Consider the following 15,104-nt stretch of genomic DNA (forward strand, 5'->3'; position numbering starts at 1 on the left):
GGTCTAGCTTGTGCCCAAGTCATGTATTATATCTCGGAATATCCAAAGGACAAGACTTTCATCAAAGTCCTAGTACGCCCCTCTTGATCATGGTCTTAGGGGCTCCTCGGTTTGACTCGCATTCAGGTGGCTCTCTTATGGTACATTTTCCCTTTCCACGCTTCCGTGGAGATTCATTGAGGTCGCGCAATTAGGCTTCTTGACACCGCAGGAACCATCGTTGACGCCGTGGTACGAGGCTCGCTGGACATGAATTATGTGAAACATTGAATACGGTGCAGATCGTATGGCACTACACAATCAGGGTCCGATGCGACCTTATCGAATCTGCAAGATTGTTCAAGTGAGTTGATGTTGCAATTCGCATGCATGTTTATGAGGCCGAACTCTGTCTAGTACCGCATCGGTCCGTCACCAAACGCTCAATGCGATGTTCTGCGATGCGCTGACATGAACAAATTCAGGCAGAGTATGGTATTGCTGTGAGCAGACATCATGCTCTAAGTACATCTTCTCAAAAACTGTATGCTTTCAACAGGCACTGATTATCTTTATCGTGCAATGGTGCGTTGTGACTACCTACGAACAGACTTACAGTCTTGCCCTCTCACCTGACACATTAACAGTTATTACATATACACGATATGGATACGTGAGTCTCGCTGCTATGCATTGTGTCGGAATATGACAGAACCGAAAAAGTACTCCGGGGAAAACTCGTCTATCAGTGGTCCTTGACGATCCTATTAGTGAGTTTTAAGTTCACATCAATGGTAGCTGTCTGGTAGAATGAAATTGGCTATACAGGGTTCTCTTTCGTTGACCTCGTGCGGTACGAATCTTACTCATTCAAGTTGAACTGACCCTCATCGCGGTGTTTGTAAGTCATTGGCTATAGTACGTGTTGCTCATGGTTTCACATTACGAATATTGTCTGATCTGTTGAACCAGTGAACGTCAACTATAGGTATCTTTTTACATGATAGATCTATTACGATGAGTGTTCTGACCCTCTTCTCCAGCCTCCAACATCCCATCTTTCCCGCCATCTTTGGTGCGGTCAAAGTACGTCCTTGCGAAAATCTGTTTGACGATGCTTGATTCTTTCAATATACACAGGTCACGGGCATTTTGCAAGCACTGACAGCCAGCTTGGCAGACATTTGCGCAAGCATAGCATTGAACTTGATCCTGAGTCAGAACAAGTCGGATCTAAACTTTAAAACGTGTGTCGCTCGAGTTTCATGTCTGTCACGATCTCTTGAGGCTCACTGGAACGTCGCCATGACAGAACGAATCGTATGATTCAGAAGCTGTCAGTTTATGTGGTTAATCGAGGGATCTTAACAACGTGAGTTTGTGTTATGCTTAATCTTGCACCTGCGAATCTATTTGATGGCTGCGGAGGCCGTTTAGCATCGTACAGACCGCACAAGTTATCGCAGTGAGCTTGAGGTACCTGTCAGTAAGACCACACACTAACTTCTCTGTCTAAGTACGTCTCAGTGAAGAGGAACGTGCTTTATTGGGTGGTATTTCACCTTCCTGGAAGCAAGAGTAAGACATCCTTACATTCAAAGACATGCGTGAAGATAATATTGAAACTCCATGTGCAGTTTATTTCAACTCATTCCTCGCACTGTAAGTCTATCCTATCTCACCTTCCTACACCCCTGACGTACCTGGCCCTGATAGATTGAATGCTCGCCATTATGTTGGCATGGACGGACGGAAGTATCTCTCGAATGGTCTCACAACGATGGACCTCCCCGATGTCGACATCCCATTGTCAAATGACCTACCTCTGGTCCGGTGTGTGCTCGCTTTCTTGCGCGTGACGAGTGTGGATTACTGACGTTATTGTTTTGTGAATGACAGGCGTACCAAGCCCATTATTACCGTGCATCGAGCTGCTCATCAAGGATGCACCGTTCAAGATGAGAAAGGGGATGCTGAATGTCAGAACTGCAGCCTCAAGGAACCTGGAGCTGCTAGGCTGGAAGCAGCTCCCACTAGTGCAAACCTGACTGATAAAGGCGATTGCAAAGAGTCGGATGATATATCAGAAATCCCGGCAGACTCATAAGCTGTCCTCGTTGTGTTGAATCGGTGTCATGCCCAGCTTCTTGTTACTATTTTAGAACTGTAAACACGCGTAAATTTTGTCCAAGACGTCGCTCCGACGTGGGACCCAGGATGTTGGTACTATGTGTTGCACGACAAAACCTAGACGAGAATATTTATTGTGCGCAGGAAAGCAGTTCGGAATTAGGTTCCCACGCCACAAGAGCAACATGAGGATTCTGCAGTTCGGAATATCTAGCTGTCCTGTCATCCTTTTCATCGTCGAGTACTAGCTGGAAGCACTCAGGGTTCCAATAGGCTCCATAAGCCTTGCTTGGGGTTCGAACACTGTCAGCAATATCTTCGGCTATGAGGTGTACACCGTAATTGCTTCCTTCAGGTATTCATGAATCAACATAGCAGCCACGATATGTTGGAGTATCGGGAAGCCCGTGCCAGGCCTATATTCTGCAGATAGTGAGGAAGCCTATATCCTGCAATCGACCCAGATGATGGCCCATCCGGATTGACCGTGCAGTGCCTTCGGCGCCGTGACTTGTTACAACCAGCAGTCAGGTGCTAGATCACTCAGCAGTGCACTTTGAGAGCTCGCGTATATTCTGATGGATAGTCCGGTGATCCTTGACCTCTATAGAACAGCTCACTTGTACGATATGTGCGGCAGTGAGAATGCGATGACTATGCCATTCTGGCACCCCGACGATGCGTCTACCGAGGTACAAGGCACTGGAGAGTCCATCTACAGGCACGAAGTCCTCGAGACCATAGAATCAGTCATGGCATCACTGGATGAGGAGCTACGCGCTCTTAGTCTTGACATACACGGTGCGCTCGAGGACTGATTGTACGTGCGATGAGTATATGACGCGTCTTGGCTTCTTTAGCTCATCCAGAGGTTCGCTGGGAAGAACAGTGAGTATCCCTTGCCATAGATTAGCGTGCGGAGACTAACCAAACATAGTCGTACACATGATGCCCTCACTGTGTACATGGAAAACAAAGGTTGGGCTGTGACCAAGCACCATCTTCTTCCTACCGCTTGGGAGGCGAGGTCAACTTACGGCACCGGAGGCCCCATTTTGGGAGTTAATTCAGAGATGGACGCCCTTCCTGGTATCGGGCACGCGTGTGGCCATAACCTGATTGCTATCGCTGGTGCAGCGGTGGCGCTTGCCGTAAGGGCAGCCCTCGAGACACACGATATCCCAGGCACTGTCATACTGCTTGGTACTCCAGGTAAACGTTGACAATGCTAGGTCGTAGGTTTTCTATTGATCTCGTACACCTTTTAGCCGAAGAAGGAGGCGGAGGAAAAGCGATATTGCTCGAGAAATGTGCATACGAGGGCATGGCTGCCTGTCTAATGTTCGTATGATATACTCGCACATTTACCCGCTCTGCATCAACTTCGACGATTTCAGGTGTCACCCGGCTCCCGGTCCCAAACATTCTGCGAGCCTGAGCAGTTGCCTTGCGCGACAGATCCTGGAAGTCGAGTTTTTCGGTCACACGTGAGTGCATCGGCTTATATCCATTTGTTTTCCTCTCGCTGACAACCCACTAGCGCGCACGCCGCGCTGTCTCCCTGGGAAGGCCAGAACGCTGTTGATGCCGCCGTACTCGCATACAACGGCATCTCCGCGCTGCGCCAGCAGCTCCGGCCCACGCACCGCGTGCATGGCATCTTCATCGGGAAAGACTGGACGCCCAATAGTCGGTCCCCATTCCAGTCACCTCTGTCGCTGCGGTGCTCACGTGCTGTATTCATGTGCAGTTATCCCGGACTATGCGAAGATGATGTACGTCTCGGGTCGGGACCGACTGACTGGTGACTCACGGGCGGAACCAGCTGGTATGTGCGTGCACCGACCCGCGCCGAAATGGACGCGTCGACACAACGCGTCATCGCGTGCTTCGAGTGAGTCGCCTGCGCAAGTCTCGTTTCAACTCGTGCGGACGCATGTATGTCTCACGCTATGTCCTAGGGGTGCAGCCATCTCGTCTGCGTGTCGGCAGGAGTTGCACAAGGGCGCCGCGACATTTGATCTCAGACAGAACAAGGCGTTAGGTCAGGTCCTACATGCGCAGTCATTGTCGCACCAGCGTGAATTGATCGTTTCACCAGGGGACGAATTTGCTGCTGTATTCCGGGGCCGGTACGGACCCGTCGACTACGTGCATGGCATCGCTGGTGCTTCGACTGATTTTGTGTGTCGCGTGTCTTCTTTCCTGAGTGATCGAATGGTTACACAAGTCATCTTCTTAGGGCAACGTCACTTACGGTATAGTTTTGTGGTCTCATAGGGTGTGCCTTGCTGAGGACAATTTCGGCAGCTCTTCCCGCCTTGCACCCGTCCTTCGGTGAGAACTGCCGCACGTGGCAACTGTCTGCACTAGTAACGCATGATTGTCTCAGGAATCCCGACGGTGCCGAACGGGGGGAACCACACGATAGCGTTCACTGAAGCTGCTGCTACCGTTGCGGCACATAGGGCCACTCTCAACGTTGCCAAGGCGCTTGCGGCTACGGGCGTTCGCGTCCTGGATGACACAGATTTCCGCGCAGAGGTTGGCTTATTCCCTCTGGTCTAGGAATGAGCTAGAAATATTTCTTTGTAGGTCAGAAAAAGCTTCAATACCGACTGCCGCATAAGGGATAGGTCGAATGTATAGAAGTGTGTGACGGCGAGAAAACACCTCTCATGATTTGAAGTCAGGTTTGGGGGGCAAACCATGAGCAGCAGAACGAGTAGTGTAGGTGTAGCTGCATCTCATATAATGTGATTCTGTACGACATACTTCTATCGTCGGTCGCGGTTCGCTTAACGTGGACCCTAACTATAGGTTAGGGTCCCCAGCGCATCTACCGATGCTATTCGATGGTCTCGTACCCATCCCCCCGTATCCGCACCCCACCACCGCGAAAAGGGGGTCTGGGGCAGTTCAGTAGGCACACCCCCTATTCCGTTTAGCGCCCATGTAACGGTCACAGATTTTGATATCGCATCATTCCGTTGATTCACCTCGCCTATTTAGGTAACTACTCCTAGCAACTTTCGCGTGCGCACTTGTTCTTCAGCGCTGCGAGCAATATTGTGCAACAGCATGTATATATCTACTACTTCTTGTTATTCCATTCAAGTATAAAAATATGCCTTGAACCCCTCAGCCATAAATGTATCAGGCCATTGCTGAGTTGTGAACACAGCTTTCTTATGTCGCCTTGAAATATTCTGTGTAGTCTTTTGGCTATAATAGAATGGATTTGCATGGTTCATATCCGGTCATTTGGCAACAGCGAAGTATAGAAGGGCAGGTGCATGCGCGAAAGTTGCTAGGAGTAGTTACCTAAATAGGTGAGGTGAATCAGATGCGATATCAAAATCTGTGACCGTTACATGGGCGCTAAACGGAATAGGGGGTGTGCATGACCATAACAAAGTACTATAAGGACCATAACAAAGTACTCTAATGACCATAAGAACCTACTATAATGACCATAACAAAGTACTATAAGGACCATAACAAAGTACTCTAATGACCATAAGAACCTACTATAATGACCATAACAAAGTACTATAAGGACCATAACAAAGTACTCTAATGACCATAAGAACCTACTATAATGACCATAACAAAGTACTCTAATGACCATAACAAAGTACTATAAGGACCATAACAAAGTACTCTAATGACCATAAGAACTCGCTATAATGACCATAAGAACTTACTCTAATGACCATTACAACCTACTCTAATGATCATAAGAAAATACCTACTGAACTGCCCCAGACCCCCTTTTTGCGGTGGTGGGGTGCGGATACGGGGGGGGATGGGTATGAGACCACTATTTGACGTCTCAAGCACTTACTTAAGCGAACTGCCTTATGATTTGTGAACAGTATATCAGAGTTTATCGTGCGTGCCAACTTTCGGTTGAATATGGATAAGGTCAACCTTAGAATTAATGCACAGAGTAAGGCGGGCGCCGCTGGACAAAACATAAAGAATCGCAACGGAACCATACAAAAGTGAAACTGCGCCCAAAAAAGTCGTGAAAACGGCAATACAGTCCGCACTGCCACGACGCTATATAGGCTGTAGCTCATGGGCGGCTATTCACCTCAGCCTCGATACCCATCCTCATGTCTATTTTGCCACACCAAGGTCAGGCTTTCCTTTCACCAGAGATATGGGACATCATCATCCCCAAGACATCGAGGGCTGGACAGCGTTCCTGTCTCTTCGTTTGCAGATCGTTCTATGGGATAGCAGCGCGAACGTTATTCTCTTCTGTCTACATTCACCTCGGCCTCTGTGATTGGCGGTGGGCTTATCGGACTCGTGCCCGTGAAGAAATAGTGCAGCTGGAACGCGATAACATTACGCGGGCCAGCGCCCTTCTCGAACACATCGCGCACGATGTGGTCTTTGCGTCATATGTCCGGAAGATGGCAGTGTATGTGTTCATCAACGAGGCAGAGGATAGAGTATCCGAAGCGCGACGTGAGCCTATTAGTATCCTGAAAATGCCACTTTTTAGGGTTTCTGACGGTGTCCCGCACAGAATGCTTACTGTCTGCGCTCAAAAGCCTGCACAATCTGACCACGTTCGTGGTCTCCCAATATCGATCGTCCCTCGATGTGGACCAGGAATGCATCGACGCGCTAGCTTCAGCGCATCCGCCGTTGAGAGAACTTCACTTTCCGTAAGCACCTAATATTTCGCACTGGCCGTGGGCTGCATCCTAACATTCCTGGTGGCGCATGCAGCCAGGATGGTCCCATGAATATGACACTGGGTGACCTGCGCTTGGACTCGTTCGACCGTTTGGAGTCCGTTACTTTGCAACTTGAGGCTGGTTACAGAGTCGACGGCTTCACCGGATACGACAGAGAGAAAGAGTTCCTCCGCACTCTCACAAGCGCCCGCCGCGACACGCTCCAGTGTCTGAGAATCGGCGGGAATCTCGCTCTCGATTGCCCCGACGCTCTTGCTCAGGTGCTCCATCTGAGAGATCTCGAGTTACAGTACTCCGAAGGAGTGGACGAAGTGGAGACCATCATCCAGCGCTGTCCCAACCTGCATTCATTTGGTCTTGCGTCGTACAGCGGCGACCATGAGGGCGTCATGGAGATGTTCGCGCGTAACAGCTCGGCTCTACCCCATCTCACATCTTTGCGATACACGGGGTACGATCCGTTGTATGGGAAGACCTTTACCCTCGATGGGCTGGTCGGGTTCGTGAGGGAAAAGGCGCTACTGCGCAGGCTGGACTTTGCCGCCAGTTATCGCTGGGAAGAACTCAAGACGCTATTACCATTCCTCAGATCATCGCAGACGCTGCAGACGCTGGGGCTCTCGCTGCAGGCGGAGGTGTTCCGCGAGGATGATGCACGGCATTTGCAGGCACACTTTCCTTCCCAGATCCGCGCTCTACGCGTGCATGTTTCAATCAAGAGCCTTGAAGTGGACGCGGAAACATGGCACGGGCTGGTCAGTGGCCTCACAATCAGCTTGAACTGAGGATACGGCTAACGATATCGCAGTGGACGCACCTCTCCGAGCTTAGATTTATCTACGTCCACGAGGAACAGCACGAGCGCGGTCCCGTGCTTGACGTCGAGCAGCTGGCCTCGAGAGCACCACGCTTGCAGGTGATCGGCGTCAATGGCCGTTTCAGGGAGGTCGAGCGCAGAAGCGATGGCTCGGTCGCCCTCTCCGCGCCGTGGCCGATGTTCAAGATTGCTACGCGGGATTTCGACTGCGACGACTGGGAGTGGCTCATGTTCGAATCTACACTGCCGCTCTGGGAGGTCTCTGTGTTGAATGGCCCTCGGGCCCCGACGACAGGGCTGATCACGTACTAATAGATCAAATGGTGGGATGGCGGCCGAGGTCGTTGGCGTACGATACCCGCGCTTGCCTTCATCGTTTTCATTGGCAGTTCACAATTACTTGAAACCCGCACAAGGTTGTGGCAGTGTTATGTGCACACGGCGGTGGTTCTTCAAATGCAGAAGAAGGCAAAAAAAAACAGCATATATGATTTTCTACATGCTCGTGGCACGCGTCGTAGCAATGACACCCGCGATGGCATGCGCTCGCCACAATCCCAAGTTCCAACACAGCTGCAGGATCAGAATACCGTGACGCGGGGCCTAACTACATGTTCTATGTGAGGCCCTTTCCCGGACCAGTATTCTAGTTTGTGTGTCGTACTTTAGCAGTAGCTGCCACGGCAAGCATCGTCGCCGGAATGTCTTGTCACAAGCGCCAGTGAAGCATCTAGCAAAGAGCACTGCCACAGCCGGCTCCATAAAGGTAAGTAGCGTAGATATATGTTTCTGACGCCGACGTGAGTCCCCATACTCCCTTTATGTTACGACCGTCTTCCCTTCATTAGAAAGATCGTAATGTAGAGTGGGAGACTACCATACCGGTTGCAAACAGCAGACCGCCCTCGGGGTCGCTGAGGCATTTAACGGCATTCTGCATTACCAACTGTTCCTCCAGATGAAGATCATACAGACGTGCAAGCAATCTGGACGTAGAAAGGCTGCGGAGGATCCCCCCCACATCGTGCAGACCTTCAAGCTAGACAGCATGTAACGAGTACACTATCCTCGCCTATTTATTCTGTCGCGTCGCGCACGCCCACCGTATTAATATTGGCGAGTCCTGTTCGTGGCGCGTTCCCCGTCGGATATCCAGACGCGTGCCATGTCTCTGCGGAACACAGCCAGCGAAGTACACGTCGCTCATCTACTTGGACACGGTGCACAACTAGCGCTGCTCTGTAGCCCTGTGTCGTCTCTAGCATGTCTAGACGCCTGGGACGAATCTGTAGGCTGTCCCTTGGGCGTCTCGCACTTGTAGCGCCGGGGCGCCCTTCCCCGGGTTCCATGACCCATCCTGCCGCCGGCGTCCGTGAGGCCCAGCGTGCTGCGCTCGAAATCCAAACAATGCTCGGGGCGTCTTGGGCTCTGTGCACCTATTGCGGCTATGTGAGGTGCGACAGCATTGCACTCTGACTCGTCCGACGGCACCCCACGGTGACGTCTGTGGGGGCATAAAGCAGGCACAGATAAGTAGAATCCAGTCATATTCGTGGGCAAGATTCCAAGAGGAGACAAAGGAGGAAGGCGGACCTGACATCAGCGGATCTGTCGCTATGTATCATAGGGTATGGGTGCGTCTGACTCGCGCGCTTTGACTGGTCTTCGTGCCTGCTCGGACAGCGACAGGTATGGCAATAAGATTGAGCGCAGCATGCTCACGAAGAGTGACTGCTCTGGCCGGCAACGAGTATCCGCGGGGGAAACAAAGGATACACAAGTAGTACCGCCCCTCTGGAGATCCCGCGCAGCAGTCGTTGGATATCCGGGCACTTGCGATCGGTGTGCCGGTCATACGGTACTGTGCTGAGCCCCGCCTCTGGGGCATGACAGTGACGCGCTGCACAGCCCCGAATTTGACGACGTGCCTTCGACTCCACCAGTGTGACCTTACGTAGATATTGATGCTCCCACTGCGGCACGAATCTCGAGACCGGGATAGCTGCTTGACGCTTCGCCCTGTCCCCGGTCTTGCAGCGAACATGATCGAGTTTGCTCGCAGCATATACATTCCTGTGCTGGATCTTTCCGGATCGCACTGGAATTGTTGTTAGAAAATGCCGACGCGATTAGTCATGCAGCCGCCAGGCTGGCTAAAACGTGTGAGGAGAAATGCCATTCACGACGAGGAAGAGTCAGCCAGGCGTTAGGAGATATGTCGACCATGAGACGGAGCATGTCAGCTCGAGGTCTGCGCAACCCGAGACAGCATGACAGAGACGGGATCAGGCGCGTCCGACGCTTGCATCCCGGAGACAAACAGTCAAAGTCGCGCTGTGCCGTCGGCTTCACGGAGGGCGATGAAGAGCATTCGCGGCAACGTAAATCGCAGCTGTGCGGTGTTGAGTGAGAAGACACAGCTGCACATCGCCTCGGGCGCATCACGTGCACAGCGCGCCGCGGCCGAGCGCATTGCGCAGTCGGGAAAGGGAGTGGGCCGTCGGAGCACTGCATCCTGTCCACGCTGCTACCACTCTCCCGGCCTGACCGCATTCCTTGACTCATCACCGACATGTTTTTCGTTCTGCGCCACGCTTACCACCAATCCGGGGCAACTCTGTCCTACCCCACGCAGCGGTTCCAGAGTCGAGTCATCGCCCCTATATAAGCCCTCAATTCTGCGGCATCCCCAACTCACTCAATCTTCCCCATGACCGTCGTCGTCGCTGCACCCAGCACACACAAAATGACCCGCGTCCACCGCCACCCGACCAGTAGCCCCGGAAACGACGAATTTGCCTTCCGCGCCATGGACCGCGTACTCGCGCGCACCTTCTTGCGCGAGTTACTCCGCCGGCGCGAGCGCCAGTCAGGCGGCCCCGCAAACGCGCCTCGGACATACCAGCCAAGGTAAGCTTCCTACTACGACTGCTGCTGCTCTATTATCAACTTTTCTCCCGCTCCTTTGTTCCATGCTCACTAGCTCTATCCCTTCTTACAGAATGGACCTATGCGACGATCCCGCCAGCCCGCGCGTCGTTGCCATGCTCGAGCTGCCGGGACTCAAGCAAGATGACATCTCCGTCCGCATCGAGGACGGGACGCTCGTCATCCAGGGCGAGCGGCGTTTTCACAACCTCGTGCACCCTTCTGCTTCACCGTCGCCGCCATCCGCTCTCCAGCTTCACGAAGGGAATACGGCGGGCCTTCCCCGTGGTTACCATGCGCAGGAAATCAAGTACGGCATGTTTCATCGCACACTCGCCCTTCCGCCCGGCACGCAGACTGAGCACGTCCAGGCGTCGCTCTCCGACGGCATGCTCACCGTATCTTGGCCGCGCTACCCCACCGAGGTGCCAACGACCGACCGCTATGCCGGCGAAGTGGCCGAATAACTTGCTTCTCGCGGTATAAGCCCACGCCCCGCCCGTATGTCCCATGCGTCAGTCGAAGCTTTTACTACCACAGGATTATCGAAAATTATTGTACGCACCGCTCCGAGCCCTAGCCCTTCCCCTAGACCTTTTCCCACGTTCCCTGTCCCGCCATCCTGGACTATACTTTCCACTCCCTGGATTGCTCTGATCGACCGTCCGTCTGTCCAGATCGCTCTCGCTCTCGCGGCCGCACATATGATGTATCACCACCATCCCATCTCATTTTTTTTCTTTTCCTTTTGCTGCTTTAGCTCATACTAGTCTTAACCTACGCTACTCTCAATCGGTCTTTTCCCATGTAGCCGTCGCCCGTGCATGTCATTATTCGTAAATATGTGTTTGTTCGTGCTCGTCTCACTCTGGGCATTGCGCGTGCAGCGTATGCAATAATTTGTAATATTTGTCTATTCCTGTAAAGTTGGGAGAGATGTCGCTGACAGTGCTTGGTTGCAACAACAAGGTACATACGATGACTGACGTTGGTATGGGTGCTTTCATCTCATCTAAATTCAACCCGATCCGATGTGGTACGCATGATGATTAGTGTGCAAATTATTAAGCAAGTCATGCACATACGTCGCACAGATGCGTTTACAAGACCATGCTCGTCTCGATGTTGCTGCGTCGGAGTATGAACTTGTCGCGGTGACATGCCGTGACGATTTGAGCAACTCTATGCCTATGACACCCTCAAAACGAGTCGTCCTCGCAGATTCGTGCCGGTACAAGTAAAACTCATTGCATTGCACTGAAAATATTTACAGGTGTAAAAAAGGTCTCAACGCATCTATTGACACGAGAATTATCAAAAAAGTCCAGTGCTTCGTGAACCCAAGGCTTGCGAATGCGGCCATGAGCAACCCTATACACCCCATAGTAAATTGTGAATCGACCATTCAATCCAATGCCACCCTGAGGGGACAGCCTAATAGACTCTGCTGTCTGCAACCAAAAGCGCCATGCGGGACCCCAACAACTGTTGACTTTTGGGTATGTCGGGCAAGCGTTGCTGCCGGCCCGGGTCACGTGGTCGTGCGCCGGTGTGGGAATAGGACTTATGTAGGCGTCGCGCGCCGTAGGTAGCCCCATCGGTTTGTAACCTAATCACCCATTGATCCCTGTCCATCGAGGACGTTGTCTGCCGGCGGTCTTTCCGGCGTCGTTCTCACAACAACCTGCTTCGAGTTTTTTGAGCATCTGCCTTGTTAAATAGTATTGAGACATGCTCGATCGTGCAATGGGCGCGCAGTCGGGCATGCCCCGGGCATAACACTGGCCAGCCGTCCTGGTGACATCACCTCCTCACCAGCCGCATAAACCTAGATCACGATAATATATTAGGCAATATTACACCTGCTCTATTTATTCGTACAAAACATGAAGTTGCGCTCTAGTATGTAGGAGCGTGAACTCACCGGACGGATGGTTTTAGGAGCCTGTTCGATTACACGATTTCCCTGTGGACACGATGCCATTGCTGCTGTGCTGTTGACAGTCACAAATAGACACGTTGAATTGCATATGTCGCTAGGAATCTCAAGAGTGAAGGATATCTCTGTTTGCAGCAGATCACGTACGCCAGTGGCACGACTGCCAACGAAATCAAATTGTATACAAGATGGTAAACTTCCCATCCATCCAAAACCTCCTCCTGATACAGTTCGCATGCCGCGGACAGGGTAGAAACTCCCCCAGCCCAAACAATGATCAGCCCTGCAGCTCAGAAGATCGTTCGACAATGTATCTCCCACCATAATACACCGTCCTGAACAACGCATATACATCGTATCCGACCCTGGCAAACCAGGGATCCTCACGCGCCCGTGGTTTCCATGCCCTGTGCACAGCAGACACACGGCACCGTATGGTCTTCCATTGCGCCAGTGCTTCTGCCGCAGTCGGCCTCGACGTGGGCACTTCCTGCGTCATCGACCGGATCAGAGGTAGGAAGAAGTCGACGTTGGAGAATTTCTAGGGGCGCCGCATGGTGAATCAGGAGCTGCGTGTCACGGTTCAGCACACGGGGCACTCACGTCGTAGAAATAGCGACGGAAGAAATTGCCGAGGATGAAGATGTCGACTTTGAATGGATCGTATGGGACGGTCTCCGATAACTCGGGAACTTCTTTATCCCTACCGTGCGGCCCGATGGCTAGCTTGGGATGTACGTCTGGTGGGATAAACACGGATATCCCAAAGTCAACGTAGTAATACTTGACCGGCACACATATGCGGGATAGGATAGGTGCTGGCGTGTACCCATCTGGGAGCAGCTCGTCGTACACCGGATGGAAGCTCTTGGGGAACAGCGCTGTGGCCTCCATCAAGATGTTTCTGTATGTGCAGTCCCTGTACATTCGATCAACACGTCTGTAAAAAGTTGATAGTGGGTGACTACCTATGGGCCACGCCATGATCATGCAGGAACACAAGACCCTGTACTTACATCAGGGTCGTTGGAGATCTATTGACAATGTCGTAACGCACCTCCAGAAGCTGGTCGGCACAATCTATAAGGTTATCCACGGTCTCAAATTCAGGGGAGTCTATGAGGCGCAGGAATGGCATCACCATATACGAAATGCTGGAGTCGACATCGTCCTCGAATAGGTCCAATATTGGAACGCAATGGTTCGCGGGGTTGTCGCGAAGAGGTGGAGCACGAAGCAGAGTAGCAATTGTGGATTCTGCATCATTTGTCTTGACTCGCTTGATGTACACAATTTGTCCGCCCTCGATCCTAGTCGCATCTATTAGGTGTCTCCGAATCTACAGCCACGAAACAAGCTGATGGTAATAATCAATCATCACCTCAAATTTGTTCGCTTACCGGAAGTCGAATATGGTCCTCAAAGTCTATTGGATGCCGATTCGTTCCCTTCCATGAAGGCACCCATCCGGGACGGTACCTCGGTCGTAGCATATACCCACGAGATTGAAGGAATGGCTGACGATCTCTCCACGCTTTCTCCCCTTCACCAAGCTGCGCGAACAGCTCCTGCGATGATTGGATCTCTGCCTGTTCTTCTTCTGGGCCCATGTTCAGTTTGAGCTAAGCGGACGTCGTCGATGTGCAATTCAGTCAAAGGCTGCATCCTTGCTCAGAGTCGTGATGCTTTCGTGGCTGATGGGAAAGTACTCGTGACCAGAATTTGAATTTGCCAAACAGCGGCCAAACATGGACCCACCACTAGACTCCGAGCTTTCCACGATGAATGCGGCGACAAGGTCAGCTTGCGGGAGCGCTGCGTAACGAAGATCGTTAGCTTAAGGCTCAACATGATGTCGTCTCGTGCATTGCCTTGCTTCAGAGCATCGATTGGCTTGCCGCGCGGCGTTCTCAAGGCCACTGAGAGATATTCTTTGAAGGTAATACTTAAAACACTGTTTTCCCCACCCTGCCGCACAGTCACTTTGGCGATTGTCCCGCACCTCGGTTTTGCGCCCTTCTCATTTATGATATGACAGAACAACCCACTGGTCTAGTAAAAGACACCTTTTTTCATGGACTTGTGACAGCCGCCCTTGCCACACTCAATAAAGCTTTGGAATACTACTCAGCTCCCGCAATCATCGAAAGGGCGATTGATACACTCGATGATATGGAACGTTACATAGCTCGCATCAAAGCTGAAGACGTGCCTGGCCAAGAGCTTGACGAGAAAACGCGCAGGATCCTCGACGACCTGCGGGAGTCAATACCCAAGTATAGTCCCAAGCCATTCTTGTAATTCTTGTCGTTATCTTATTCAGTGCGAACCCTAGTATGAGAACAGCCATACTTCGCCTGTCTCTAGAGGGACGCGGTGCCTCTCTATACAGTCAATATTCGCCTGCGTGGTGCGGGCTGAATCCTCTCAAGAAGCGCATCTACGCAAACAAGAGGACTATTGATCTGATGCGTCAAGACCTACTTGTGAGTCTACTAAGCTTTCTGCCCTTCTGGTGCTTGATAGATACATACCAGGCGAGTACCGAGTCGCTTCAACATTCCAGTAGTCCCGACAAAATATGGAATATACA

General features: G+C 51.7%; 5 protein-coding genes across 5 annotated transcripts; 3 read left to right on the top strand and 2 right to left on the bottom strand.

Annotated features, from left to right (window-relative positions):
• Positions 1-21: 21 nt before the first annotated feature.
• Positions 22-2,086, top strand: POSPLADRAFT_1049462 (hypothetical protein; the record flags this gene model as incomplete). The annotated part of the gene is made up of 11 exons (XM_024479750.1): positions 22-72; positions 100-165; positions 282-343; positions 397-432; positions 692-749; positions 789-832; positions 1,023-1,065; positions 1,120-1,226; positions 1,292-1,351; positions 1,696-1,812; positions 1,879-2,086. The coding sequence occupies 11 exons, from the start codon at positions 22-24 to the stop codon at positions 2,084-2,086; spliced, it is 852 nt and encodes a 283-aa protein (XP_024335013.1).
• Positions 2,087-2,738: 652 nt separating this feature from the next.
• POSPLADRAFT_1185076 (hypothetical protein) lies at positions 2,739-8,142 on the top strand (the record flags this gene model as incomplete). The annotated part of the gene is made up of 19 exons (XM_024489126.1): positions 2,739-2,910; positions 2,970-2,997; positions 3,047-3,321; positions 3,378-3,450; positions 3,507-3,596; positions 3,650-3,798; positions 3,860-3,884; positions 3,935-4,003; positions 4,071-4,153; positions 4,211-4,293; positions 4,352-4,367; positions 4,420-4,446; positions 4,502-4,653; positions 4,705-4,745; positions 5,988-6,003; positions 6,183-6,591; positions 6,653-6,794; positions 6,859-7,582; positions 7,636-8,142. The coding sequence occupies 19 exons, from the start codon at positions 2,739-2,741 to the stop codon at positions 7,954-7,956; spliced, it is 2,895 nt and encodes a 964-aa protein (XP_024335014.1). The 3' UTR covers positions 7,957-8,142.
• Positions 8,143-8,847: 705 nt separating this feature from the next.
• On the bottom strand, positions 8,848-9,715 carry POSPLADRAFT_1036335 (hypothetical protein; the record flags this gene model as incomplete). The annotated part of the gene is made up of 2 exons (XM_024477146.1): positions 8,848-9,237; positions 9,290-9,715. 2 exons carry the CDS (start codon positions 9,713-9,715, stop codon positions 8,848-8,850), a joined length of 816 nt encoding a protein of 271 aa, XP_024335015.1.
• A 901-nt stretch (positions 9,716-10,616) lies between these two features.
• On the top strand, positions 10,617-11,039 carry POSPLADRAFT_1154616 (hypothetical protein; the record flags this gene model as incomplete). The annotated part of the gene is made up of 1 exon (XM_024486863.1): positions 10,617-11,039. One exon carries the CDS (start codon positions 10,617-10,619, stop codon positions 11,037-11,039), a length of 423 nt encoding a protein of 140 aa, XP_024335016.1.
• Positions 11,040-12,788: 1,749 nt separating this feature from the next.
• On the bottom strand, positions 12,789-14,121 carry POSPLADRAFT_1049464 (hypothetical protein; the record flags this gene model as incomplete). The annotated part of the gene is given in 6 exon segments (XM_024479751.1): positions 12,789-13,052; positions 13,115-13,430; positions 13,450-13,451; positions 13,528-13,545; positions 13,569-13,850; positions 13,912-14,121. The coding sequence occupies 6 exon segments, from the start codon at positions 14,119-14,121 to the stop codon at positions 12,789-12,791; spliced, it is 1,092 nt and encodes a 363-aa protein (XP_024335017.1).
• Between the last annotated feature and the right edge of the window lie 983 nt (positions 14,122-15,104).

The sequence above is a fragment of the Postia placenta genome (assembly GCF_002117355.1).
Source record: "Postia placenta MAD-698-R-SB12 unplaced genomic scaffold POSPLAscaffold_15, whole genome shotgun sequence".
In the NCBI taxonomy this organism is placed as follows: domain Eukaryota; kingdom Fungi; phylum Basidiomycota; class Agaricomycetes; order Polyporales; family Adustoporiaceae; genus Rhodonia; species Rhodonia placenta.